The following is a 24,708-nucleotide window of genomic DNA, read 5'->3' on the forward strand; positions in this document are numbered from 1 at the left end:
CAACATATAAAGGGGGCTTGAACTCATTAGTATTAGAGAATGTGAAATAAAGCCAGGTATCACTTTCTAGCCATTTGTGTGGGAGAAAGTCAGAAAGCTGGCGGTGCCAACTGTAGGTGGGGATATGGGACAGTGGCCCATAGGCTCCGCTGGAGGGCGCCTGGCAGCACCCAGACACATGTCTGCAGACCTGGGACCCTGCGCCCTACTCCAGGGCACACTGCCAAAGAAACTCTGCCCAGATCCATGAGGGACGCACCTGGGGGTGTACACTACAGTGTCATTTGTGAGAAGGGAGATGGGCGCAGTTGGGTGTCCCTCCTTGGGAACACGAAGAGGCCAGTGGTGGGAGTGGGATGGGGTCGGGTGGGGTGCGGGATGCTCCACGCAGCACCCACAGCAGTACAAGCGCCTCAGTGTTCACAGGGCAACCTGGCTGGATCTTAAAACTGTAGTGCCTGGTGAAGCAGGGACCCACAGAGCAAGGCCTAGAATACAGTGCCGTTTGTGTAAATTAAAAATCGATAAATAAAAACAACACACACTTAGCAGGAATTCAGTGAAACCTAAAGTGACATATTGCACTTTTGATGTCTACTGAAGATAGAACATCAGCGGGGTGCGAGGGAGGGAAGTGGCAGGGCTTGAAAGGCAGTGGTGAGGAGAGCAAATAGGGATTGAGTAAAACAGGAGAGAGACCTTGCATGGCCCGCACCCCAGACGTAGATGGTAGTTATAATGGCCCCCCCATTTAAAATGGCTGAACTTCCCCCCTACTCCAGAGAAATAGTGCCCCCTCAGGAAGCACTGACTGTCGGGAAGGGAAGGGTAAGATACGGAGGGTCAGCGAGGCCCATTCTCCTAGAAGCTATGAGTGGGCATTACCCCAGAGCTATTTTTAAATCTTCCCTTTGTAATACGATTAATATTAACAAAGCCCTTCTCTGGAGCCAATTCTATAATTTTTAAATTTGCAACTGTTACCTGGAAGGAAAATAGAATAAAAGAAATACTGTTCTATTTTCATGAGAGGACCCCCCTTAAGGAAGAAGCCTCCTGTGAAGACCACGCAGCACCCTCTGAAATCGTGTCCTGGCTGGGCGAGGGACCACCCTCCCTGCCCACTTCTGGCTCTCCTCTGCTCAGAAAAGGCCACCGGCCTGGCCTGTTCCCTCCTCACCGCATGTGCTCTCTGTTTTGTAGTGGGAGGTCTGAGGAGTCCCTGGAGAGGAGAGTACAAAGAACCAAGACATCCACTGCCACTCCAAGACCACCCACCACCAAGCCAAGGCCACCCTCACCAGACCCTGCATGCCCCACCAGGGGAGCTCTCACCAGGGGCCCCAGGGCTGCAGCCAGCTAAGGACGCAGCAGGCGGGGCCCCTAAGCTCCAGCCTCCTCCACCTCCAGACCCCCCAGAGCAGAGCAAGTCTCCCAGCCTGCACTGGGGCAAGGAGGAGTCTGGGACATGGGACCCACTGCCCCTGTCCTCCCTGGATCCGACCCCCACCAGGAACCCCACCTCATCCGAGCGAAAGGCAACCTTTCCTGAACAGGAGCTACAGCAGCTGGAGATAGGTATGGGCAGCTGCGGCCTCCAGGGTCTTGGACACAGGCCTGGGCGCTGCCCCAAGGCCTTGGCTTCATCCTCTCCATAGCCAGCCCCCGCCCTGGGCTGAGAGATCTGTGCAGCGAGCCCAGATCCCTCCAGGTCCTTCACAGCCGTCTTCTGCTTCTCTCTGCAGAGTTATTTCTGAACAGCCTGTCCCAGCCGTTCTCCCTGGAGGAGCAGGAGCAGATCCTCTCATGCCTCAGCGTCGACAGCCTCTCCCTGTCAGACGACAGTGAGAAGGTGAGTGGGCCACGGACCAGGAGCCTGGGCACAGGGCTGGTGGCTTTGTGTCCACCCCGTGGAGGTGTTCAGTGCAGGTAGAGGGTAAAGGGCAGGTGATAGGGTCGCCCCTTTCTTATGGGAGGGGTCCTCGTTGGGGCTGGGGGGTCCTGGTTCCTCAGAATGAAACAGTCCATCTCCAGCACACCTGGGAATGCAGGACTGGTTTGGCGACTAAGATAGTGAGGGGAAAGGCTGGGCTTTAGTCCCCATAGAGAATAATCGCCACCTTCCTCCAGCCCCGGGGCCCCTCAAGAATTCAGCCCCGTGCTGAGTCCCAACAGTGACCAGTAGAGCCACGCTCCAGCCCAAGCCAGGAGCACTCCCTCGCCAAAGCAGACCAAGGCCAGAGAAGGTTCCCTGAGCCCAGGGACCTGAGTCTGTGCCCACTCTCGTTTCAGAACCCGTCCAAGGCTTCTCAGAGCTCGCGGGACACACTGAGTTCTGGCGTGCATTCGTGGAGCAGCCAGGCAGAGGCCCGCAGCTCCAGCTGGAACATGGTGCTGGCCCGGGGGCGGCCCACTGACACACCAAGCTATTTCAACGGTACAGTCCCCTGACCTCTGCCTGGGACTGGGGTGTCTGAGGGTCGGGCACAGTGGGGAAGGGAGAGGAGGAAGCTACCTGGCACCCAGAATCTGAGGTGCCTGGCCACTGAGTCAGTTTAGAGTAAACTAAACTCAGAGCCTGTCCTTACGGGGCAGTGAAGGACCATGGCCCCTCATGGGCAGCTGATGGAGTCCCAGAAGCCTCTAGCTGCGGGTAGAGAGCAGTCTCTCCTGGCTTGAAGTAAAAACCTGAATTTCTGAAGGGAAAGGGAAGAACAGGAGCCCATGAGCATTTTAATCAAGAACTCAGCAAGAGGTACTTGCCCAGCGGGCCAGTGGTTAAGACTGCCTTCCATGCAGGGGGTGCAGGTTCAACCCCTGGTCAGGAAACTGAGATCCCACGTGCCGTGGGGTGTGGCCAAAAAATGGAAGAAAAAAGACAGAGCTTAGCAATAGGTTTCCTGAGATCCTCCTCTGGGATTTGAAGTCAGAAGATAAGAAAGACAGCACGTGTGGAACTTCTTTGTTTTCAAGTGTGGTTGCAGAGGTCATTCTGTGATTTTGATAGAACAAGGGTTTAATCAGCACACAGTTCCCTGGCCTTTCCCGGGCCAGTGTGACTCATGGCATCAAGCCCCATGCCTGGCCAGAGGCTGTCCCACGTCAGGGAACATTACCATCTAAGTTGCCCACAAACCAATCTAAGAATCTTTGTTTCCAGTTCCTTTCTGCTTTTTGTGTATAAGTTGGAATACTGCTTCCACACAGGAGCCAACCTTAGCCCTTTGCATTGTGCAGGCCAGATTTCCGGTACTGACAGAACATGGCCATGAAGAGCTAGCAGGGTATAACATTACAGTCCTTCCATCCTAAAGCCATCTCTGCAGCTTCTTCAGCCACCCTGCTTCCCCCTCCCTAGGGCGTCTTAGGGAGCTTGCAGCCACTCTCCTGATGGTCACCTTGCCTGACTTCTAGGTGTGAAAGTCCAAATACAGTCTCTCAATGGCGAACACCTGCACATCCGGGAGTTCCACCGCGTCAAGGTGGGAGACATCGCAACGGGCATCAGCAGCCAGGTGAGGGGGCAGGTACCTGCCAAGGGGCAGACTCTCAGAATCCATTGTGCCCAGCTCAGTCCTCCAGGAAGGAAGCTTTTGAATAAGTAGAAATGGCACCAGAGGGAATAGTTGGCCCTGTGATGTCCACCCCCCAGGGTCCCAGGGCAAGACTGGCAGTGGTGACTGAGGGGTCCTCAGGATCCCCACCCACTTGGGCTGGGTGAGATTCTTCAAGTCTTCCAGAATGAAAGGCAGATCATACTCCAAGGCTGCCCACTGCATTGTAGGGAAGTATCTCCCAGTGCAGCAGGAAGCCATCAGCTCTGCTCTGCTGGAACCCTTCAGCACCCCGGCCGCTCTCAGGCCCCCTGGTTTGCTCTGCCCCCAGATCCCAGCTGCAGCCTTCAGCTTGGTGACCAAGGACGGGCAGCCCGTGCGCTACGACATGGAGGTGCCGGACTCAGGCATCGACCTGCAGTGCGCCCTGGCCCCAGACGGCAGCTTCGCCTGGAGCTGGAGGGTCAAGCACGGCCAGCTGGAGAACAGGCCCTAAGCAGCCTTCCACCACTGGTTCCACTCGGCCCGAAGCGGCCTTCCTTCTCGGTGCTCAGTGATGCTCTGAGACACAGGCTCTGCCTGCTCCCGGAGCTCTGCCAGCCCGTGGCTCAGTGGCGGGACCAGGGGCTGGCAGCAGCAAGGTGGCGCCAGCAGGACACCTCCCAGGATCTTCCACCCGGGTCCTGCCTGAGCCCACCGGAGAGGAGGAGGAAGAAAGGAGGCCTCTTCCCACAAGGAACAAAGAGGGTCTTCTCTGCCTCGGTCCCGACAAGCTGGCCTGACCCAGTTAGGATCAGTGACCATCTGCTGGCAGCCAGGGGAGAGTGGCTTCCGGCCCAGGTCAGGAGAGGTGGGTGAGCTGGCCCTCAGTTTCCAGGCAGGTGTGAGCGTCTAACGACCCCCTCTCCAGGCCCAGGCTAGGACTGGGGCGGCAGGTGTGCCTCCCCTCGCGTCCGTGGAGGGGCCCCTCTGACCCCCTTGTCCAGCTTTGGCCATCAACCCCTCTTCTAGCTCTAGGAGCTTTTCAGGCCAGGGAGGGAGAGACGCCTGACATGGGGGTCTCCCTGGGAGAGAATGCTACTTCTCAGGGTGCCACGACTCAGGCCCTGAGCTGAGGTCAGCTTCAGAAGAACCAGAGAAGGCATTCAAGTGACACGGTTCTCAGCCCCCAGACACATGCCCCTTTGCCACCAGCCACCAGTCTGCCCCAGAGCAGCAGGCCCTGAGCCCAGCCGCAGGCCCAGCACTGCCCCTGCCCAGCTGGCACTCAGCTCGCTCAGCTGTGGAAGTGGAGGGTGACATGAGACCTACCTGACAGGAACGCTCTGAGGACAGAGCACGATCAACTCCGCAGAAAGCACCCGACGCAGGCACTCCTGTTACCCAGGCCCCGGCCCTCCACACCCTCACACAAGCCTCCCGGGACACTCACCGACCCTGCCGGCCCTGGTCTCCAGGGCACCGCCTGCTGCACTTTGCACTCTGATGACCTCAAAGCACTTTCATGGCTGCCCTCCAGGAGGGCAGGCCAGCGGTTCTGCATGGGCACAAGCAAGCCAGGAGATGGGGGGAAGGGACTGAGCTCTTAACCCTTCTTCATGCATGTGACCCCTCAAACGTCCTCCAGATTTCCTTAAGATGTGCCCCCCGAGGCCAGCCTCTTCTTTTGGGGGGCAGCTGATCAGGACTCATGTAGCATTAATCAACTGTGAATTGCTGTGGGGTAAGGGGGTATCCCTGAGATTCCACCTGGGGAGAAGCTCATCCCCACATTTTGCCAGGTGACCTTTGCCCAGCTATCCACGTTTAGCCATTACTCCTCCCCAAGGAGAGACTCCCGGCCCCCAGGATGTGAAGAACTGCAGCCTTTGCACTGCAGAGTTGACATGGTAGAAAACTTTGCAAGCAATAAAGTTTGAGATAATGACAAGTGTGTTTGGGCCGTGGTTGTCTCCACTCCCACCTGCCTGTGCCAGAACCTCACATCCTACCAGCTGCTTCCCTCTGGCTTCTTGATGGGATCTTATCCAGTCTTGCCCCACCCTGGGCAAAGACTGTTTTCAGCCCTTTCCCACCACTCCTCCCAGTGACACTTCCAGTCCTCCCTCTGGGCTATCCATTCAGACCAGTTAGACAAGATGCCCCACGTGGTGACAGCTGGGAAGTCCCTGGCCAAACAGTGCCAGGCTGAGGGGAGAAGGAGCGGGGTGCCAAGGGCTGGGCACTGACCAAGCAGGGGTAGTGGAGGCAGACTGCATGCCCAGAACCAAGACTGTCCCAGTCACTCCTCTGTCCCTGAGGCCTGGCTCCCAGGGAACTGGACTGGGAGTGGGCCTGAACTGTCAGCCTTTCCAGCCACCTGGGTGTCTGCACGTGCTCAGAGATGACTTTCCCAAAGTAGATTCCCTGGCGCTGGGACAGAACCTGAGGATGGACGTTATTGGCACACAGGGTGCCTCGTCTAACCTGGCTCTACAACAGGAATCTGTCCAAGTTCCGGTGCACAGATACATGTGTACACTTTGGGGCAAAGGTGGCAAGCTCAGCAGGTTCTTGGAGGATCCTGGGCACGCAGAAGGTGCAGCGGCCTTCTGCCAGTATGCCCAGGGCAGATCAAAGCTCAGCCCAGCAGACCTCAGGCTTACCAGTCTCCATCGGCTACCCATCTGGGCCGGCAACAGAGAGCAGTGCCTCCTGGATGTCTCCCAAGGAGGAGCTCCGGCTGCGGGGCAAGGAAGGAGCCCCCTTCTCTGGAAGACTCCTCCACCAACTGCCAAGCCCAGCCACAGGCCGCGGGGCTAGCGTCACAGAGGCGGCGACATCACAGGCACCGGCGCCCCTCACCCCACCCCACCGCACCCCCCGCATCTCTCCCGCCCCCCACAGCCTGCCACCAAAGAGCGCACTGGAGGCGGAGGGGCAGCAGCCACCAGCCCGCTCCCCGCCTCCCGTACAGAGTCTCGGTCAGCATGGGGGTAACAGGTGGGAGCGGGCGGGCGCGCGGCGGGGCAGGGGCGGGGCCGGGCGGGAAAAGTGAAAGTGAGGTAGGGGGGCGGGGGGCGGGGATCGGCCAAGGCGGGCGGGCGCCGGAGAGGAAGGTCGACCCCCAGCCAGACCCCCGCGGTCCCCGCGAATGAGGGGCGGTGCTACCCTGGCCACCACGCCCAGCGTTGGCCCTGCGCTGCGCACGACTGTGTGTGTGTGTGTGTGTGTGTGTGTGTGTGTGTACAGATACGCGTGCACACTGAGGGGTAAGGGCGTTCTGGACACACAGAAAGAGTAGAGGCCCTGTGCCCAGGAAGCGATATATGAATTACCCCAAACTACAGAGGAAACACCCCCGCTCCAAATCAAATCAAGTGTTTCCGTGGTTGGTGCTTGAGGCTTTTGCAGAGAAAAGCAGTGTGCTTCAACAGATATTTACTGATCCCCTCCGTCGTGCTTTGCACTTCTCTCTGTGCCCTTGAACAAAGATGGTTTCCCCTCAGGGCCCTGGATCTCCCAAGTGTCTAACAAGAGGGCCCAGATCTCCCCCACCCCCGGATTGGAGGCTTTCTTCTCAGAACTTTCTCTCCCAGGACGACTTGGGCCACCCTTCAAAACGTGCCAAAAATCAACAACCAGAGAACGGCTTTCCCCTCAACAAACAAATTGATGCAGACATCTTAAATCACTCCTACAATGTTTATTGCATCCCCTTCTCTTTTTTCTTTTTTTTAATCTTAGAGAACTGTATTTTATTGTATTTTTAATTGAAGTATTATTGATTTACAATGTGTTAATTTCAGGTGTACAACACAATGATTCAGTAAGAGAGAGAGAGAGATTCTTTTTCAGATCCTTTTATAGGTTATTGCAAAATATTGAGTATAGTTCTCTGTGCTCTACAGCTGCTTGGTTATCTATTTTAATGTATAGCAGTGTGCATGTTATTCCTACCTACCCACCCCCTTGAAAGTGAAAGTGTTAGTTGCTCAGTCCTTTTCAGTTCTTTGCAACCCTGTGGACTGTAGCCTACCAGGTTCCTCTGTCCATGGGATTCTCCAAGCCAGAATACTGGAATGGGCTGCCATTTCCTTCTCCAGGGCATCTTCCCAACCCAGGAATCAAACTCAGGTTTCTTGCATTGCAGGCAGGTTTTTTACCACCTGAGTCATCAGGGAAGTTGCTTTCCCCTTTGGTAACTATGCGTTTCTGTGTCTGAGAGTCTCTGTTTTGTAAATAAGTTCATTTGTTTGTTTGTTTTTTAGTTTCCACATACAAGTCATATCATATTTGTCTTCCTCCGTCTGGCTTCTTCAGTAGTATAATAATCTCTAGGTCCATCCATGTTCCCTGGAGAAGGGAACGACTCCAGTATTCTGGCCTGAAGAATTCCATGGACTGTATAGTCCATGGGGTCGTGAAGAGTCGGACACAACTGAGAGATTTTCACTCACTCACTTCATCCATGTTACTGTGAATGGCATTATTTCATTCTTTTTTATGACTGAATAATATTCCAGTGTGTGTATGTGTGTGTGCATACCACACCATCTTTATCCATTCATCTGCTGATGAACATTTAGGTTGCATCCATGTCTTGACTATTGTAAATGCTGTAATGAACATTGGGGTGCAGGTATCATTTCAAAATAGAGTTTTCTCCAGACGTTCTCCAGTGGAATTGTAAGATCTTATGGTAACTCTGTTTAGTTTTTAAAGGAATCTCCATACTGTTCTCAATGGTGACTGCACCAATTTACATTCCCACAAACAGCATAGGAGGGGTTTTTTTTCTTCACACCCTCTCTAGCGTTTATTATTTGTCAGCACTTACTCTTACTCTTTGCTAAGGCCCTGAGTCTAATGAGTCAACTAAAAATTAAAATTTGGGTTAGACAGCCAGGTATGTCACAGAGATAATGACAATGGAGATTTGAGTTGGGCTGTCAGGCATGAGTAGGATTTTTATCAGGAGAGAGACTTTCTGAGTATCAGAAACAGCATGTGCAAAGGCACTGAGGCACAAAAGTTCCCTCCATGCTCCAGGGCCTCTTGAGCTTGGGGCAAGGCAGGGAACTGGATACCAGGAGATGAAAAAAGGCAGAGATCAGACTATGCAGGATCTTTGAGGCCACCCTAGAGTCTGGATGTGAGCAGGTGTGATGCAACAGGCTTGTTCTGCAGTCATTGAAATGCCCAGGTTGGGGCCGGGGTCAGGGTGAATGTGGATCAGTGGTGCATATTGTATTACATCAGCTAGAGGCCTAGAGAAATTTCAGCCAGCGCAGTGGGTAGCACCATGGGGTTTGGAGCCGATCTGACTTGTGTTCAGGTCGTGGTGCTATTCTTAAGAGCTGTGTGATTTGCACAAACTTCCTCATCTATGAGAGGAGAGTCATGGCCATCTGTGCAGAGTGTGGCCCTGAGGGTTGAATGCATGCAAAGCACTCAGCACAGAGTGTTGAGGGGATCATGAGTCCTGGGTTTGTGTTGACTTTGGTGTCGGAAGAGGAGAGAGGCAGTGCAGATGGAGAAAGGATGTGCACTAGGTCATTAATAGTGGTGGGAAGGTCAGGAGCTGGGGACGTGAGGAGGTTGCAAGTGACCCAGGTCTCTAGCTGGGATGATAGGATAAATGAAGAAACCAGGGAGAGGAGTTTATCAAGAGATGAGAGATTGGAAAGGAAGATGGGTCAAACATGCAGAACTGGCCATCCTAGAGTCTGGACACCAAGGTATGAACTTGAGGCCAAAAATGGGAGATAATCTGAAGGGTTTCGCGGGGTGAGAGGAATAAGGAAACCGTTCTCTCTTTTTTAATAATTTTGTTTATTTATTTATTTTTGACTGCACCGAGTCTTCATTGCTATGCAAAGACTTCTCTAATTGTGGCAAGCAGGGGCTACTCTCTAGTTGTGGTGCACGGGCTTCCCCTTGTGGTGGCTTCTCTTGTTACAGAGCATGGTCTCTAGAGCGTGGGCTCAGTAGTTGTGGCGCATGGGCTTTGTTGTTCCATGGCAGATGGGATCTTCCCAGACCAGGGATCGAACTTATATCCCCTGCATTGACAGGCAGATTCTTAACCACTGGACCACCAGCGAAATCCCAGGAAACCATTCTTTGCACAGACTTTTGCTGAGAATCCACCTTGTGCCTGACTCTGTGTAGAGGATCAGAGATTCAAAGTAAGCAAACCACACACCCAACCCACCTCTAACTGAGGGTCAGCAAGAAGCTGTGCACTTAGATAGAGGTCTGCTGTGGGGGGGCCTGGGGGTAGACGGGAAGGGAGCAACTGGAGGAAGACTCCTCAGCTTAGCGCCTTGAGGTAGAGTCTGGGAGGTCTTTAGGAAGAGGTGAGCCCCTAGCTCACCTAGTCATGACAATAGGAAAGGGGATTTCTATTCAAACTACTCATCTCAGGCTTTGACAAGGAATCCATAGGGTTTTAAACAAAGTGAAGTTGAGGCCCCCTGAGGGGAAAATGTGTAATCAGTGACTGCAGTTTAAGTCTAGAACTCAGGAGAAGTGGGAGTAAGAAATAGAAATTGAAGGGTCAAGTGAGAATATGAAATAGAGATTGGAGGGTTTCCTGTGGTTACAGCCACAGGCTTGAAAGCTCCAAGGGGCAGAGATTGTGTATGTTCATCACTGTGTCCTCTGCCCTTAGCACAATCCCTGGACAATAGCTGGCCTCGGCATTTTTAAAATATATTTATTTGGCTACACCAGGCCTTCAATCTTCACAAAGACCTTCAATCTTCGTCGTGGCATGTGGAATCTTTAGTTGCAGCATGCCAACTCTGAGTTGTGGCAATGTGGGATCTAGTTCCCTGACCAGGAATCAAACCCTGGGCAGAGTCTTAGCCACTGGACCACCAGGGAAGTACCCCTGGAGCTCCACATTTCTTTTCAACTTTATCCAAGAAATACATGCATATGGTTAAATAGTACTGAAGAGCTTATTCAGTGATTGAAAAGCAAGAATCCCCTCTACCACATCCCCAGCCTCACTCCTCAGAGCAACCACCACTATTTCATTTGAACTGTTTTTCTGCCTGCTTACCATTTCATCTCTCCACAAGCGCACAGGCTTCTTCTTGGACCACCTACCCGCTCTAATGGAACCACCCTGCCCCATCTTCCCAACATCAATTATTTTAAATTTAATATATTTATTTTTTCATCAACTTTAGAGAGTATCTTTTGACACACATATAGTAAGATGTTTTAGTGACCCTACCTTTTCCTTCAACTTTCCTTCCTGCCTTGTAGCTCCCAAAGACTCTAACCTGTATGTTTATTTTTTTAATATCAAGGTGAATAGCATTCACATTGTCCCATAACCATAATTATGTTCCAAATTTTGCCTATATATTGATTCTAAATGTTGAAAGTTAATAAATAGGATTATCATGACTACATGAAAACTGTTCACTGCAGAGCCATAAAAGGTACCACAATTACCTTTTCTTTCTCATACAGCTTTTTGTTTTTCCTGTTTTTGTTTTTTAGTGGCCTTTTACTTATACTCTTTGCTTTTATCAAAGTCTTTGTTTTCTTCAACCTCTACATCTAGTTAACTATTCTGTTAGGTTTTCTTTATTTCAGAGACCTATTGCCCAGGATCCTTCATCCTATTGCACCAATATGTAGGCCTCTATACAGTTAACATCTGGGATTCAGCTGCTCTCCTGGGTTGGATATGCTCTTTCATCCCTGACTCTCTTGTTTTACACCTTTATTTTGTGTTAGCACATCCTCAAATAACTTCCAAAAAAATAGGAATAATCTTTCTTACTTTTCCATGTCTGAAATGATAGTTTTGCTGGATATCAAATTCTAGGTTAAAAACCATTTCCCTCAGAATGTTAAAAGCAACTGTATTGCTAACTCCACCGCCAGTATGATTCTCCTTCCCTTGTTGTTAACTTGTTTTTCACTTAGAAGTATTTAGGAATCCTTTGTTCCTGGTGCAATGAACTTTTAGAGCAAAGATCTTTTGGCATCTATAGTGTTGGGTATTCAGCAAACATTTTTAAGCTAATGACATCCTTCAGCTCAGGGAAATACTGATTTTGCTTTTCTTCTCCCATGGTCTCCATTCTTTCTGAATCTCCTTTCTATAACCCAGCATTGGATTTCCTTTTGATCCTTTTCTCTCACATCATCTTGATATTTTAATTCTACCTTCTAGGAATAGTCTCTGTATTTTATTTTTTAATTTTTTGCTAAAAAGCTCTTTCCTTTCATAGTTCTTTTTAAAATAGTATCCTGTTCTTGTTCTTTGGATGCAATATATATGTTGCTGAATATCTTAAACTCTGAGTCTCTGAAGATGATTAGAATTTTTCAGTTCCCTTGTTTCTCTTCTGGTGTTCTGGAGTAGTCTTTTCTCTCGGTCTAGCTCTCCTATGTTAGCAGTTTTCTCAAATGCCTAGTGATGCTTGGTTGTCCATGTATAAGAGTGAAATCATAAAAAGCTGATTGGAAGCCTATGACTGCAGGAGCCTATTGCTTTGCAGATATTACTTTAATGTGACCACTCAGGAATCAGACATATCTCTGGCAGGTTTGAGAAGACCCACACAACTGATACATCTACAGCCAAACTGGACAAGGGAAAAAAAAAAAAACAGACCAAAATTACCAGCATGAGGAATGAAAGAGGTAACATCACTACAGACTCTGCAGATATGAAAAAATAATTAGGGAATATTAGGAACAATTTATGCCAATAAACTTGACAGCTTAAATGAAATGGATAAATTCCTTTAAAAAAATACAAACTCCAAAACCTCACTCAAGAAGAATAGATATTCTGGGAATGGATAGTGGTGATTGGCTGCATGATAATATACTTAACACCACTGAACTGCATACTTAAAAATAATTTTAAAAGGGCAATTTATGATATGTGTATTTTACCACAATAAAAAAGAAAGAAATAGGAAGGCTAAATAACCTTGTATCTAGTTTTTAAGTTGAATTTGTAATTAAAAATCTTCTCACAAGGAAACTCCAGGTCCAGGTCCACAGGCTTCATTTGTGAATTCTACCAAACATAATAAATAAATAATAAAAATTTTACACAAACTCAGAAAATTGAAGACGGGACATGTCTCAACTCATTCTATGAGGCCAGCATTACTCTACTGTCAAAACCTTACATCCTAGACATTATAAAAAGAAAGACTTTATAAGAATAGAAAATTGCATACCAATAGACCTCATGAACATATATGTGAAAATTCATCTTAAAAGTTAGAAAATAAAATTTGACAATGTATGAAAAGGTAGTACATTGTGATCAAGTGAGATTTATCCCAGGAATACAAGATCTCACCATAAACAAATTATAATAGAATTATTAGCAGAATAATATGTAATATATTTAGCACGTGCTATATATAACTTCCCTGGCTTCCCTGGTGGCTCAGGCGGTAAAGAATCTGCCTACAATGCTGGAGACCTGGGTTCCATCCCTGGGTTGGGAAGATCCCCTGAAGGCAGGCATGGCAACCCACTCCAGTATTCTTGCCCAGAGAATCTCATGGACAGAGGAGCCTAGTGGACTTTAGTCCATGGGATCACAAAGAGTCAGACATTACTGAGCGACTGAGCACATACAGCCATACATACATAACTTATATTAACAGAATATAAGAAAAACATGATAATCTCAATAAATTCAGGAAAAGCATCAGATAAAACCCAAAATCCCTTCCTATTTAAAAATTAAGTAGGAATAGAAGGAAACTTCTTCAACCTGATAAATAGCATTTATGAGAAAAACTATAACATTATATTTCGTAATGAAATACTGGATATTTTCCTCTAAGCTCACTAGCAAAGCAAGAATATCTACTCTCAATTCTGTTCCACATTGTTCCAGAGATTATTCTCAGTGCAATAAGGCAAGAAAAGGAACTTGGAGACATCCAGGTTGAAAAGGAAGAAGACTATGTTGAGTCACAAATATTATTGTTTATGTAGAAAACCCTATGGAATCTTAAAAAAGCTACTAGAAAAAAAAAAAGCTACTAGAACCAATAAGATTTTAGGATGATTGCAGAATACAAAATCAATGCCTTTCTATATAAAGCAATCCACAGTTGGAAGTCGATATTATTTCATACACTACCAAATGTCACTTGAATCCCTAATAGAACATTCCCAGGTTGAATATAGAGGCCCCAAGTTGAGTCAACCTCAGATTTTTTGCTTCTAAACCCCAGTGCTGCAGTGAGATGCATACCATAATAATTTTTCCTTCTATCCATATCCAGTTGCTTTTTATGGAAAAGTTAAGGCTTTAGGTGTTGATTAAACTTCCCAGAGAAATTTTGTAAAACAAGCAAAGGAAACTAAGATTATGACATCCAGTCCCATCACTTTATGGCAAATAGATGGGGAAACAATGGAAACAGTGATAGATTTTATCTTCTTGGGCTCCAAAATCACTGCAGATGGTGATTTCAGCCATGAAATTAAAAGACATTTGTTGCTTGGAAAAAAAGCTATGAGAAAGCTAGACAGAATATTAAAAAGCAGAGATATTACTTTGCCAACAAAGGTCCATCTAGTCAAAGCTATATTTTTTCCAGTAGTCATGTATGGATGTAAGAGTTGGACCATATAGAAGGCTGAGTGCCAAAGAATTGATGCTTTTGGCTTGTGGTGTTGGAGAAGACTCATGAGAGTCCCTTGGACAGCAAGGAGATCAAACCAGTCAATCCTAAAGAAATCAATCCTGAATATTTCTTGGAAGGACTGATGCTGAAGCTGAAGCTCCAAAATTTTGGCCACCTGACACGAAGGGAGACTCATTGAAAAAGACACTGATGCTGGTAAAGATTGAAGGCAGGAGGAGAAGGGGACGACAGAGGACAAGCTGGTTGGATGGCATCACCTACTGAATGGACACGAGTTTGAGCAAGCTCTGGGAGCTGGTGAAGGACAGGGAAGCCTGGTGTGCTGTAGTCCATGGGGTCACAAAGAGTTGGACACAACTTAGCAAATGAACAACCACAAAGCAAAAGGAGGCTGTGGGGTCAGAAGCCTGAGGCACAGCAGCAGTTGGGGCAGGTAGAAATGGAGCAGAAGAGATGTGGGGAGAAAGTTGAGGGATGGTCAAAGAAAGCATGGTGGTCAAAGAAGTGATGAGTTCTGAAGAGACCACTGAGCCGGCCACTGGGAGCCTGCCCCTGGTGCACTCTTAGCCCAGTCACCCAGCTGATCCAGGATCCCAGGCCCAGGCTGAACCTGTGGGTGCATGCTTGCTAAGTCACTTCAATCCTGTCTGATTCTTTGCGACCTTATAGACAGTAGCCTACCAGGCTCCTCCATCCATGGGATTCTCCAGGCAAAAATACTGGAGTGCATTGCCATTTCCTCCTCCAGGGGAATTTCCTGATCCAGGGATTGAACCCATGTCTCTCACGTCTCCTTCATTGGCAGGTAGGTTCTTTACCACTAGCATCAGCTAGGAAGTACACAGAGCAACCCAAAGCCCAGGACCAATATCAGCCATGCAAGGACACTCCCCAGCCTCTCCACCTCTAGGAAGAGGCCACAGCATATTCTAATCCTTCTAGTCTAATCCTGGGAGCAATTCTTCTCAGCCAGAGCTAAGGCTGTCACTTCCTGTCACACTGCAGGCTCATAGGGATCCTGGCTTGCTCATTGCCATAATGGCCCCACCATCAACCCCTATCCACGACCCTGGGGCTCAGAGAATGGGACAGCCTGGTGGCCCCTATCACCAAAGAATGAAAGAGAAGCTTCTGCAATAAAAGATACAAGCTTCTAGGAAAGGGGACTGTGAGAGGGGACGTACTCCAAGAAGCCAATCTCCTTTGCAAAGGATGTTTCATGTTCCGAAATAAACAGATAGGCTTCCCACGTGGCACTAGTGGTAAAGAATATTCCTGCCACTGCAGGAGGCCTAAGGGATGCAGGTTCGATCTTTTAGTTGGTAAGATCCCCTGGAGGAGGGCATGGCAACCCACTACAGTATTGTTGCCTTGGAGAATCCCATGGATAGAGGAGCCTGGTAGACTACAGTCCATGGGTCACACAGTCAGTCACAACTGAAGCAACTTAGCAAGCACTCGTCACTTCAAATCAACCACCTGGGGTGAGAATTCTGGCTCAGCATTGGAAATAGATTGATCCCAGAATGTGAAATGGCATGAGAAGCCGGGGGAAGAGAGGACAGGATAAGAGTGGCTAGGATGAGAGTGAGTGGCAGATCTGAAGCCTGGCCAGACAGAGTAGAGAAAGGGGAGCAGGGGCAGGAATGGAAAAGATAAAGAAAGTTCACCTGGGGTGCGACGGAGAACCCCGCACAGTTACAGGCTCCAGGATAGGATGACATTCAGGGCAGGGCAGTAAAGAGTTCCTTAAGTGAAGCCTGCATCTAAGTCCTGACTTCCTGAGTGATCAGCTGAGGGACCTTGGGCAAATGAACCTCTTCTCATGTGTTCAATGAAAGAACTAAAGCCTAAAAAGTGCTCAACACGATCCCTGGGCTAGTTTCTAGCACTCAATGAACAGAAGTGACCACTATTCGTATTTGCCCTAATGGAAGACACTGATGGATCACGAAAGGTGGAAGGGAGCAGATGTGGAGGATGGGGTGCTGGTGATGCTGGCAAGGGGCAGGATGGGCAAGGGGATGGCACATGGGCTTAGGTAAGGGACAGGGAAGGAGGCGGGTGGCTGCCCCAGTGCCACCAGCCTGAGCTCCAGACTCGCTCAGGGACTGTCTGCACGTGCAGGTCCCCTGCCCTCACATCCTTCTCCCTGCCAGGTGCCAATGGATTTCCCTGCTGTGGCAAAGAGTCGGTGGACATTATGGATTCACAGTGAGAACCAGTCCCCCATCACCGTAGGACTTCTCCCCAATCCCCGAGATCACCCACCCTCACCCAGGATCTCCCTCTATCTTGCTTATTTCCAAAATCTCCCCAAGGCCAGTATCCAGGCCGAAAGGCAGCAGGGGTGGGGATGGAAGCCATCCCCCGCTCTGCTTCCACCCCCAATCCCTCACGTTGGAGGAGGATTGAAGGGTGGTGGGGTACATCCAGGACATGGATGGAGCCTGACCCCTTAGCATTGCCTTTCTCTGAGATCAGAACTGTCCAAGGGGAGGATGGGCAGGTGCCTAAAGTAAGAGAAAGGTTACAATGACTGAGGGCAGCGGTCGAGATGGCAGCCAACTAGCAGTAAGAACCAAGGGTACCCTCCACACACACCCTTGTACTTCAGATTTGCCGAGCTGAGAGTGGGCAGGTTCTGGAGAGGGTGTCCCTCTGGGCTTCTCCCTCTGTGATGAGCCGCTTGCAAGACACTGGCCCACTGGAATGCTAGATTAAAATGCAGATTCCTGGGCTTCACCGCCAACTGAAATAAAAGACACAAGCTTTTAGGAAGGGGACTGTTGGATCAGGGGACCTCCCCCAAGGAGTCAGTCTCCTCTGCAGAGATTGTAGAGGGAGGGGAGCAACTTGGCAAGCTCTCTAGGCGCTTTCTGAACTCCTGAAGTTTGAGAATATGAGTCTGCCATGGGATTCTCAGTGAGAGTGGGCGCCACCAGGGGAGTGAGCTGGGAGTATCTTGCCAGTCCTTGAACAAGGCAGGAGGCTTTAAGGGCACCAGAGACCCTCCCCAGAAGCTACTCCCCCTACCGTACAGAGGCCTGTCACCCACTCTGTCTCCTTCTGTCTTAGGGGTGACATAAACCAAAACCAGTTCCAGCCAATACAAGAGGAAGATGACATGGAGGTAACAGCAGACTGTATCACCTCCTAGGGGGAGGTGGGAGGCCAGGGGCAGGGGTCTTTGAGGCCCATCTTGTCTAAAGCCTGATAAGCCCCCACCCTGGACAATTATGGGACCAACCCTAGCACCAGGCCAGGGTTGGCACACACATGCACACCCACCCTCACCAGCTGCCCCCACTGCCTCCCTGCCCCAAGCAGGTCACTTGGAGGAGGCAAGTGTCAGGGAGGAAGTGAGCAGAAGGACAGTGCGGGGGGTGGGGCCGGGCAGAGAATGGGGGATGGGGAGAACTGCGGCGGTTGGGGTGGGGGGCCAGGCACAGTCTCAGCTTCCTGTTGAAACCTTTCAGCTGGAGAACGATTTGCTAGAGCCGGGGCTTCCCGAAGAAAAGCTCCCTCAAGTGGAGCCAGAACAGAAGCCCAAGCCCTTCCCACAGGAAGAGCCCAAGGCCAAACAGGAAGACCCCAAGCCCCAGGGGTACATGGAAGAGTCCCCCCAACCCTATGGAGACGGGCTAACGAAGCCAGACATCAGACAGCTGAGCATGAGGTCCAATTCCAGCTACGTGAGTTCCATGGACGAGGACTACCGCTCCGTCCACGTGCAGACCTCCAGGCACCTCTTCTGGGTAGACAGGCTCATCCAGGTGTCAGAACACAACCTGCAACCTGTGATCAGCACGCGGCCCGTCCAGAAGAGCACAAAAAAGACCACCATATGCCCTGCCCAACAGGCGGTCCCCAAGGACACTGAGAGCTCCAAGAAGCAGAGCCAGAACCCCAGCGCCCAGCAAGGCCCTCTAGACAAAGCCTCCCAGAAGACTCCAAGCCCTGAGCCGTCCTTCTGCACGCCCACCATGGGCCTGGAAGAGCTGATCAATTTCGCATCAACCCTGGCCATGGCCTCCTCCAGCAGGATGGACCTGCCCAGCTTGCAGCACATGATCAAGACCACACCCCAGAAGGCCATGCCACCTCCCACAGAGCCTGCCGTGGATCATGCTGCCCAGCCCACCACGGACGAGCCAGAGCAGGGAAAACTCACGAAGGATGAGAAGCCGCCAGAGGAACCAGGAGAAGCCAGGAAACCACAGGATGCCCCAAAGCAAGAAGACGATGACGTCCCTCACCCTTACCTTGACCTCAGAAAGCCAGGGTTCAAGAGGGCCACCATTGAAGGGGAGCTGAAGTTTCTTCAGTCCCCGACCACGTCCCCTCAGCCAAAAGGAGCTGCAAAAGAGTAAGTGAGGCTGCCCCACAGCTCCCCTAGGATGTGCAGGCGGGCCCACTCCTCACACAGCCAAGGGGGAACTGGGGACAATGGAATGAGGGGCTGGCTGAGTGATGTCTCCACCTCAATGACCTCATAAAGGCTGCTGGAAACAAAGTTCCGGTGGGCTGAGGTGCAGTGCCAAGGCCAGGCTGACAGAGGCCTGGGGACCATGGAGGGTAAGTGCTCCAGGGTGGGGGCAGGGACTTGGGTTCGAAGCCGGAACTAGAATGCCATTCTAGCATTTGGAGGTCTCTTGCCATGAGTGTAGACGGCCTCACCCTTACTGGAAACACTCAGGCTCTTTCCTACTGAGAACCCCTAGGTCTCAGCCCTGGGCCCTGGATATGCCCAGCGAGGCAGAACTGAGGACTCTGGGTTCTCCAGCACCCCGCGCTTCCTGGTGATGAATGAACATGACGGAGGGGCAGCTGCCCATCCACATCACACAGCAGGAAGAGGCTGTCTGAGCCCCTGCGCCCTCCTCAGAAAGGCCTCCGGGCTCACCCCTCCTTTGTCCTTCCCACCAGGGCCCAAGTGACACTCTCTCTCTTGCGTTGCAGCTCGGTGCCGGGAACCATGAAAGGGAATCCATTATTCCTGAAAATCCATTTTAAGCTGTCATCCCCCTCCTCCCCAGAGAAATGACTAGACAAAACCAGTAAAGCCTCCAGTGCTGGCCCCCTGGCTCAGACTTCTTGTGCAAATGCTCCTGGACCAGTGAGCTCCTCTGACTTCAGCATCCTGGTCTCCAATGCTCAGAGATGCCACCTGCGCTGTTAGCCACCCCAGCACCCCCTGGCCCCCCGTGGGCTCCGTCAGCCCTGTGTGGTCCCTGCTTACTCCCCCCGCACCACTCCAGACCTCTAGGCCAGCATCAGAGAGTCATGACTTGCCTTGGCAAGACCTCACTTGTGCCCTGTCTGAGGCTTCTTAGATGTAAAAAGAGACATTTGGGGATTGTCTGAGGCGAGAGCCTCCTGGAGGTGGGACTGGGCAGGTGAGAAGGTTTCTGGAAGGAGTTCTTCCCACTTCTCTCATGGTGAAGGCCTGGAATGGGGAAAGGATGGTGTTCAGGGCTTGAAGAAGGAAATGGCAACCCACTCCAGTGTACTTGCCTGGAGAATCCCATGGATGGAGAAGCCTGGTAGGCTGCAGTCCATGGGGTCGCACAGAGTCAGACACGACTGAAGCGACTTAGCAGCAGCAGCAGCAGCAGCAGCAGGGCTTGAAGGAAGGGAAGAATGAAGCTGAGGGACTGGTCCTCCAGGGGCCACCACCTCCACTCAGAGGTACCTCCAGTGTAGGGGAGAGTCCATGGGTCACAATGCACTTCTGCAGGCAGTCCACACACACACACACACACACACACACCAGCCGCTGACCAGCACGTGACACAGACATTCATGTGACACAGCCACACGCAGGCCGAAGAAGCAAGTTCCACACGTGCCAGGCACACGGGCACACACACACACACACAGTGCCTGTGACCCAGATGCATGCACCCGGATGCATGAGCCTCTCCACGGTGGGGAAGGAGGGACAATGTGGGGAAGCTTCTGGAAGAGGAGATGGCAACAAGAGGGAAGAGAACTTGGAGTGTGGGGATGGAAGTGGGTAGGAAGAGGGAAGTCAGGGAGAAAGAGAAGGGGAGACAGCACCGAGGCTTGGGGCCTAATGAGACTCAAGACCTCCTCCGGACCAAGGCTCCCCTTCAAGTGAAAGCCCTACCTTGCAGACCCTTAGAACTCTGCCCTGCCTTGAGAGGGGGCTGAGGAGGGAGGTGCCCAGGGTCAGGGAGAATGGGATTAGGAAGGGGTGGGCTTCCCAGGTGGCACTGATGGTAAAGAACCCGCCTCCCAGTGCCGGAGACATGGGTTCAGTCCCTGGGTAAGGAAAATCCCCTGGAGGAGGGCATGGCAACCCACTCCAGTATTCTTGCCTGGAGAATCTCCGTGGACAGAGGAGCCTGGCAGGCCTCAGTCCATGGGGTCGCAAAGAGTCAGACATGACTGAAGCGACTAAAGAAACACGTGTGAGCACTCAAGAATGGTCCAGGGCCAGAGAAGGGGGCAGGTGGCTGGAAGGAGGGATGAAGAAGAGACGCAGAGGTGAGTATCTGGGGAGGGACTAGGCCAGCACTGGCATCTGGCTACTGGGACACATCTTCCCAGAGGAAGGGCTCCTTCCCGCCCAGGGGGCCTCGGGTAAGGTGAGCCACAGTCCCGTCTTGGCTGGACCCCACCTTCCCATGCCTTGACCTGGGGCCTCTGGGGCCTACTTCTCCCCTGCACCTCAGCCTTCCTGTTAGCTTCTGGCATGGAGTCACAAATTTTAGATGCCTTAAGGGAGCAGAAACTCAAAAGACTAAAAGTGCAGGTTCCCCAGCAGAGAGGAGCAGGCCTGTGGTGAGGGTGGAGCGCACGCCTGCTGACAGTTGTTCAGATCCACCCCAAACCCAGCCTGGGGGACTGCAGGCCTGGGGGACAGGCCCAGCCTCCGAGCGTGCAACTCTGCCTTTCAGGCAGCAGAGGGCGGAAGACCAAGCGATCACCATCGGCAAAGAGAACATCCAGGTGACCAGGGCGGAGGTCACTCCTCCAAGCTAGTGCTTCCAGAATCTCCCAGAGAGAGGGCTGTGGGAAGAGGCTGGCAGGGGGCTGGTCCTGGGAGGTGAAGCTGTGCACCCACAGGTCTGGTCCCAGGTGCCCTGGAGTCAAAACACTCAAATGGGCTGGACCCCTCAGCCCTGTCTTCTCCTCACCTCCAAGGCCTCCACAGAAGCCTCAAAGACTGTTCACGCAAGACCCAGGACAGGAGCAGACCGGCAGAACCCAGAAGGGAAGGTTGCAACAATGTGCTACCTTCCTGACCCAGAAGGAACCAGCTGCCGCCTTGGCCACAGGGGCTGAGCAGGCTTCCCAGAGGACCAGACAGTTCAAGGGCCTTGAGGCCACCCACACAGTACAGTCAGACCCTCAGACCCGGTCTCAGAGGTGAGGGCAGGGACCAGGACCAGGGCTGGGGTGCTGGGTCGAAAAGCCTGCCTGACTCTGGCATCGCTCAGCAGCAGATGCAAAGACCTTTTCACTCTCTTCCCCCTGCCAGAGGCAGCTCTGCAGACAAGAACCTGCTTCCCCTGACAGCACGGCAGCTGGCAGGTGAGGGCCTCAGGACTGGGAGCAGGGAGGAAAACTAGGGTGTGCTCAGAGAAGAAGAGGTTGGAGACACAGCAGAAGCCAGTGACTGTACTGTAACCTCTCCATGCCGGTCTAATTTGCTCATTTCTGCAATCCCAGGGATTATGGCTCTGTGCATGTGTGTGCGTGTGTGTACGTGTGTGTGTGTGTGTGTATGTGTATGTGAAGAAGGGAGGGAGGGCTTGTTGGATAGCAAGGTATGTGGATAGTGGATGGAGAGATGGTAGATGGATGTACAGGATGAAAGGAAGAAGGGAAACTGGAAGAAACAATGGGAAAAAAGGATCTGAAGTCCCTGCCCCTCTGGGGTTCAGGGCTGTGGAAGTAGAGGTGGAAGGAACCACTTCTACATTTGGGGGCCCCAGTGTCCCTACAAAGATCATGCTCTGATATTGCCAGGGGTCCCTCAAAGCAGAATCATTCTATTCATCAATAGTTGTCAGTGCCTGCTACAGGCCAGGTTGCCAGCAGGGCTCCTGAAGCCTCCAGACATTGGAGCTATAGAGCCAGACCACCCGAATAGAAAGCCCAGCATGGCCCCTATGGGTGGTGTGGTCTTGGACACAGAGTTTTTAACACTTTTTGGACATGAGAACCGAACAGACACTTAACAGGTACCAACACACAGCAACCACTGTTCTTTACCTGAAGTTATAATGCCCAGGGAATCAGTGAACCCAAGTCTTCAGTCTCATCTGAGCTAGAGTAGGTGAATCTCAGGGTTCCTGTGCATGGGTTCACCTTGCCTGCCTGCCCCCTCCCCACCCCCAGCATTCCAGGATGTCTTCAAACTGTTCAGCTCCAGCCCAACAGGCTCTGTGGACATGCGCAGTATGAAAGCTGCCCTGTGCAGTGTGGGTGTCCAGCTGAGCCCTCAGGAGATGTGTGAGGCTCTGAGGCAGGCGGACTTGGATGGTGGGTGACCCTGTCCCTACCCTCATGACCTCTCCCACCTCTAGCCTTGAAGAATGCCTCCACTGCCCACAAAATCCCTGGTCTCATCCTTTTCTAAAGTCCCCTCTTCCCAGAAGCCTGTCCTGATCACCACACCTAGCCCCTCACCCCTAAACATTTCTGCGGTGATAATCCTCATCCTGACTTGGGGCTCCCACACAGCAAGGGCTCTTTCTCCCTGACTTGACCTCAGAAAATGCTTGGCCAGAGGCAGGACTGGACATTCTGATGCCTAGAACTGCTGGCAAGCCTTCTACAGGGGGTCAGGCACCTACAGCACCCCCTCCTCTCTCTCTTCCAAGGTGATGGAACCGTAAGCTTCAAAGACTTCCTGGGTGTCCTCACTGACAGCCACCACCTGGCTCAGTGCTTGGGTGAGGGGCAAGGCTGGTGGGGCAGGAGTGGGTGGGCCTGGCCTGGGGAAGGCTCTTCCTTACCTTCCCCCATGTTCTCTGCCCCTAGGCAAGGTGAGGAACAGCTGGGCCTATGACCCCCAGGGCTTGCAAACCCTCTTCTTAGAGATGCTGTTCAAGCTGATGAGTCTGGGCTATGTGCCCTTCAAGTCGGTACGGGAGGTGATGAGGTGTGCACAACCGGACCCAGCTTCGAGGCCCAAGATAGGGGGAGCAGACTGCCCGGTTCAGGAGTCCCCAGATGTCCCTGCCCCAGAGAGGAGAGCCTGAATTTTGGGTCAGTTTCCTGGGTGCCGAGTTGCCCCCGATCAGATTCCTGTCCCACTTTAGTTTCCTCGAGGGTGAGATGAAGAAGACTGGGGGGAGACGCTGTCTGAGGCGGCTGCCCACTTTTCTCCTTCAAGCTACTACTCCAAGAAGCAGCGGTCTCTGCGGCTCAACGCAAGCTGGAAAGGTCGGTCCCGCAGCCACGGCCGCAGCGGGCGCTCTCACGCGGGCCTCGCGTTCTTCTGCCAGGCTGCGCGCCTCATCGGCCTCTCCAATGCCGAGCTGGCGCGTTCGCTGCACGGACTGCACAAAGCGGGTGCGCCCGGGGCTGGGCGGGGACCCGCGGGACTGGGGACTCTCTCTCACAATCGGTTTTCAGGAAGGGCCCCTCCTTTTCCTTCTACCCGCTTCCTCGCCCCAGGAGCGTGCAGCCCCTACTCCCAGATACCTAGCCTGAACGGGGGGACGCAGCCAGAATCCCACACGCAGAGCCGAACTCCGCGCCCAGACGTCCGACTTCCCAAGTCGTACCAGCCCAGTCGCCCCAAGCACGCGCCCAAGAGCGGGCGGCTCAGCCAAGGTGAAAGTCGACACAGGCAGGGCCAGCGGGCGGGGCCGGGTTATGTAGATAAGGGGCAGGGCATGTGATGATGGGGCGGGACCAAGAGGATAGAGGCGGGGCAGACAGAGCGGGAACCCGACAGATAAATGGGACAGACGGGCGGGGAGAGGAGGGACGGGTAGAGTGGAAGCAGAACTACAAGAAATTGGGACCTGACCGGGAGAGATGCAATAAGAGATCACTCTTCTTGCCATCTCCTGTTTGACCACTTCCAATTTACCTTGATTCACGGACCTAACATTGCAGGTTCCTATGCGATATTGTTCTTTACAGCACGACTAAGGATCGACTAAGGATAGGGCGGGGCATAAGAAAAAGGGGCGGGGGACCCAGGTAGGAGGCAGGACTGGTGGAAATGGGCCGGCAGAAAGGTGGACTTAGGTGGAACTAACCCTGCGTCTCTAATCCGAGCCGCAAGCTTGACCCTCCGTACGCCCCCTCCGCGCTTCCGCAGGGTTCGCCAGCCAGCTACTAGGGTGTATGTGCCCTTCGAAACTGGCTCCCTCTCCCCCAACTCTGATCCAGAAGCAACCCTTCTCCCCCTCTCCGGCCTATTTGCAGAGACCTGCTACGAAGAAATTGTACAAATACAAATAAAGTGTTTGCTGAGCGAAACAGGCAGCTCGTAGTGGGGGCGGGCATGGAGCGGACACGGA

General features: G+C 52.1%; 3 protein-coding genes across 5 annotated transcripts in view; all 3 read left to right on the top strand.

Moving 5' to 3' along the window:
* The window catches only part of MAP3K14 (mitogen-activated protein kinase kinase kinase 14), a 43,588-nt gene extending 38,104 nt beyond the window's left edge, over positions 1-5,484 (top strand). For both annotated transcript variants that reach the window (XM_006062237.4, XM_025279937.3), the window contains 5 exons: positions 1,204-1,578; positions 1,746-1,852; positions 2,293-2,437; positions 3,415-3,515; positions 3,886-5,484. In XM_006062237.4, the coding sequence (XP_006062299.4) occupies positions 1,204-1,578; positions 1,746-1,852; positions 2,293-2,437; positions 3,415-3,515; positions 3,886-4,050 (893 nt within the window). In that variant the 3' untranslated portion in view covers positions 4,051-5,484. The remainder of the gene's footprint in view (positions 1-1,203; positions 1,579-1,745; positions 1,853-2,292; positions 2,438-3,414; positions 3,516-3,885) is intronic.
* A 145-nt stretch (positions 5,485-5,629) lies between these two features.
* SPATA32 (spermatogenesis associated 32) lies at positions 5,630-19,274 on the top strand. 2 transcript variants are annotated; one of them, XM_025279938.3, is made up of 5 exons: positions 5,630-6,517; positions 16,354-16,408; positions 17,273-17,327; positions 17,674-18,563; positions 19,157-19,274. In XM_025279938.3, exons 1-5 carry the CDS (start codon positions 6,154-6,156, stop codon positions 19,239-19,241), a joined length of 1,449 nt encoding a protein of 482 aa, XP_025135723.3. In that variant the 5' UTR covers positions 5,630-6,153; the 3' UTR covers positions 19,242-19,274. The 2 variants fall into 2 exon arrangements, with proteins under 2 accessions (XP_025135723.3, XP_025135724.2); XM_025279939.3 differs by having other exon boundaries at positions 6,375-6,536.
* Positions 19,275-20,688: 1,414 nt separating this feature from the next.
* Positions 20,689-24,695, top strand: LOC102400353 (spermatogenesis-associated protein 21). The gene is made up of 10 exons (XM_045164708.1): positions 20,689-20,707; positions 21,010-21,172; positions 21,368-21,592; positions 21,705-21,757; positions 22,568-22,711; positions 23,053-23,124; positions 23,213-23,333; positions 23,568-23,746; positions 23,852-24,010; positions 24,507-24,695. The coding sequence occupies exons 1-10, from the start codon at positions 20,689-20,691 to the stop codon at positions 24,647-24,649; spliced, it is 1,278 nt and encodes a 425-aa protein (XP_045020643.1). The 3' UTR covers positions 24,650-24,695.
* The last annotated feature ends 13 nt before the right edge of the window (positions 24,696-24,708 follow it).

This window comes from Bubalus bubalis, chromosome 3 (assembly GCF_019923935.1).
Source record: "Bubalus bubalis isolate 160015118507 breed Murrah chromosome 3, NDDB_SH_1, whole genome shotgun sequence".
NCBI lineage: Eukaryota > Metazoa > Chordata > Mammalia > Artiodactyla > Bovidae > Bubalus > Bubalus bubalis.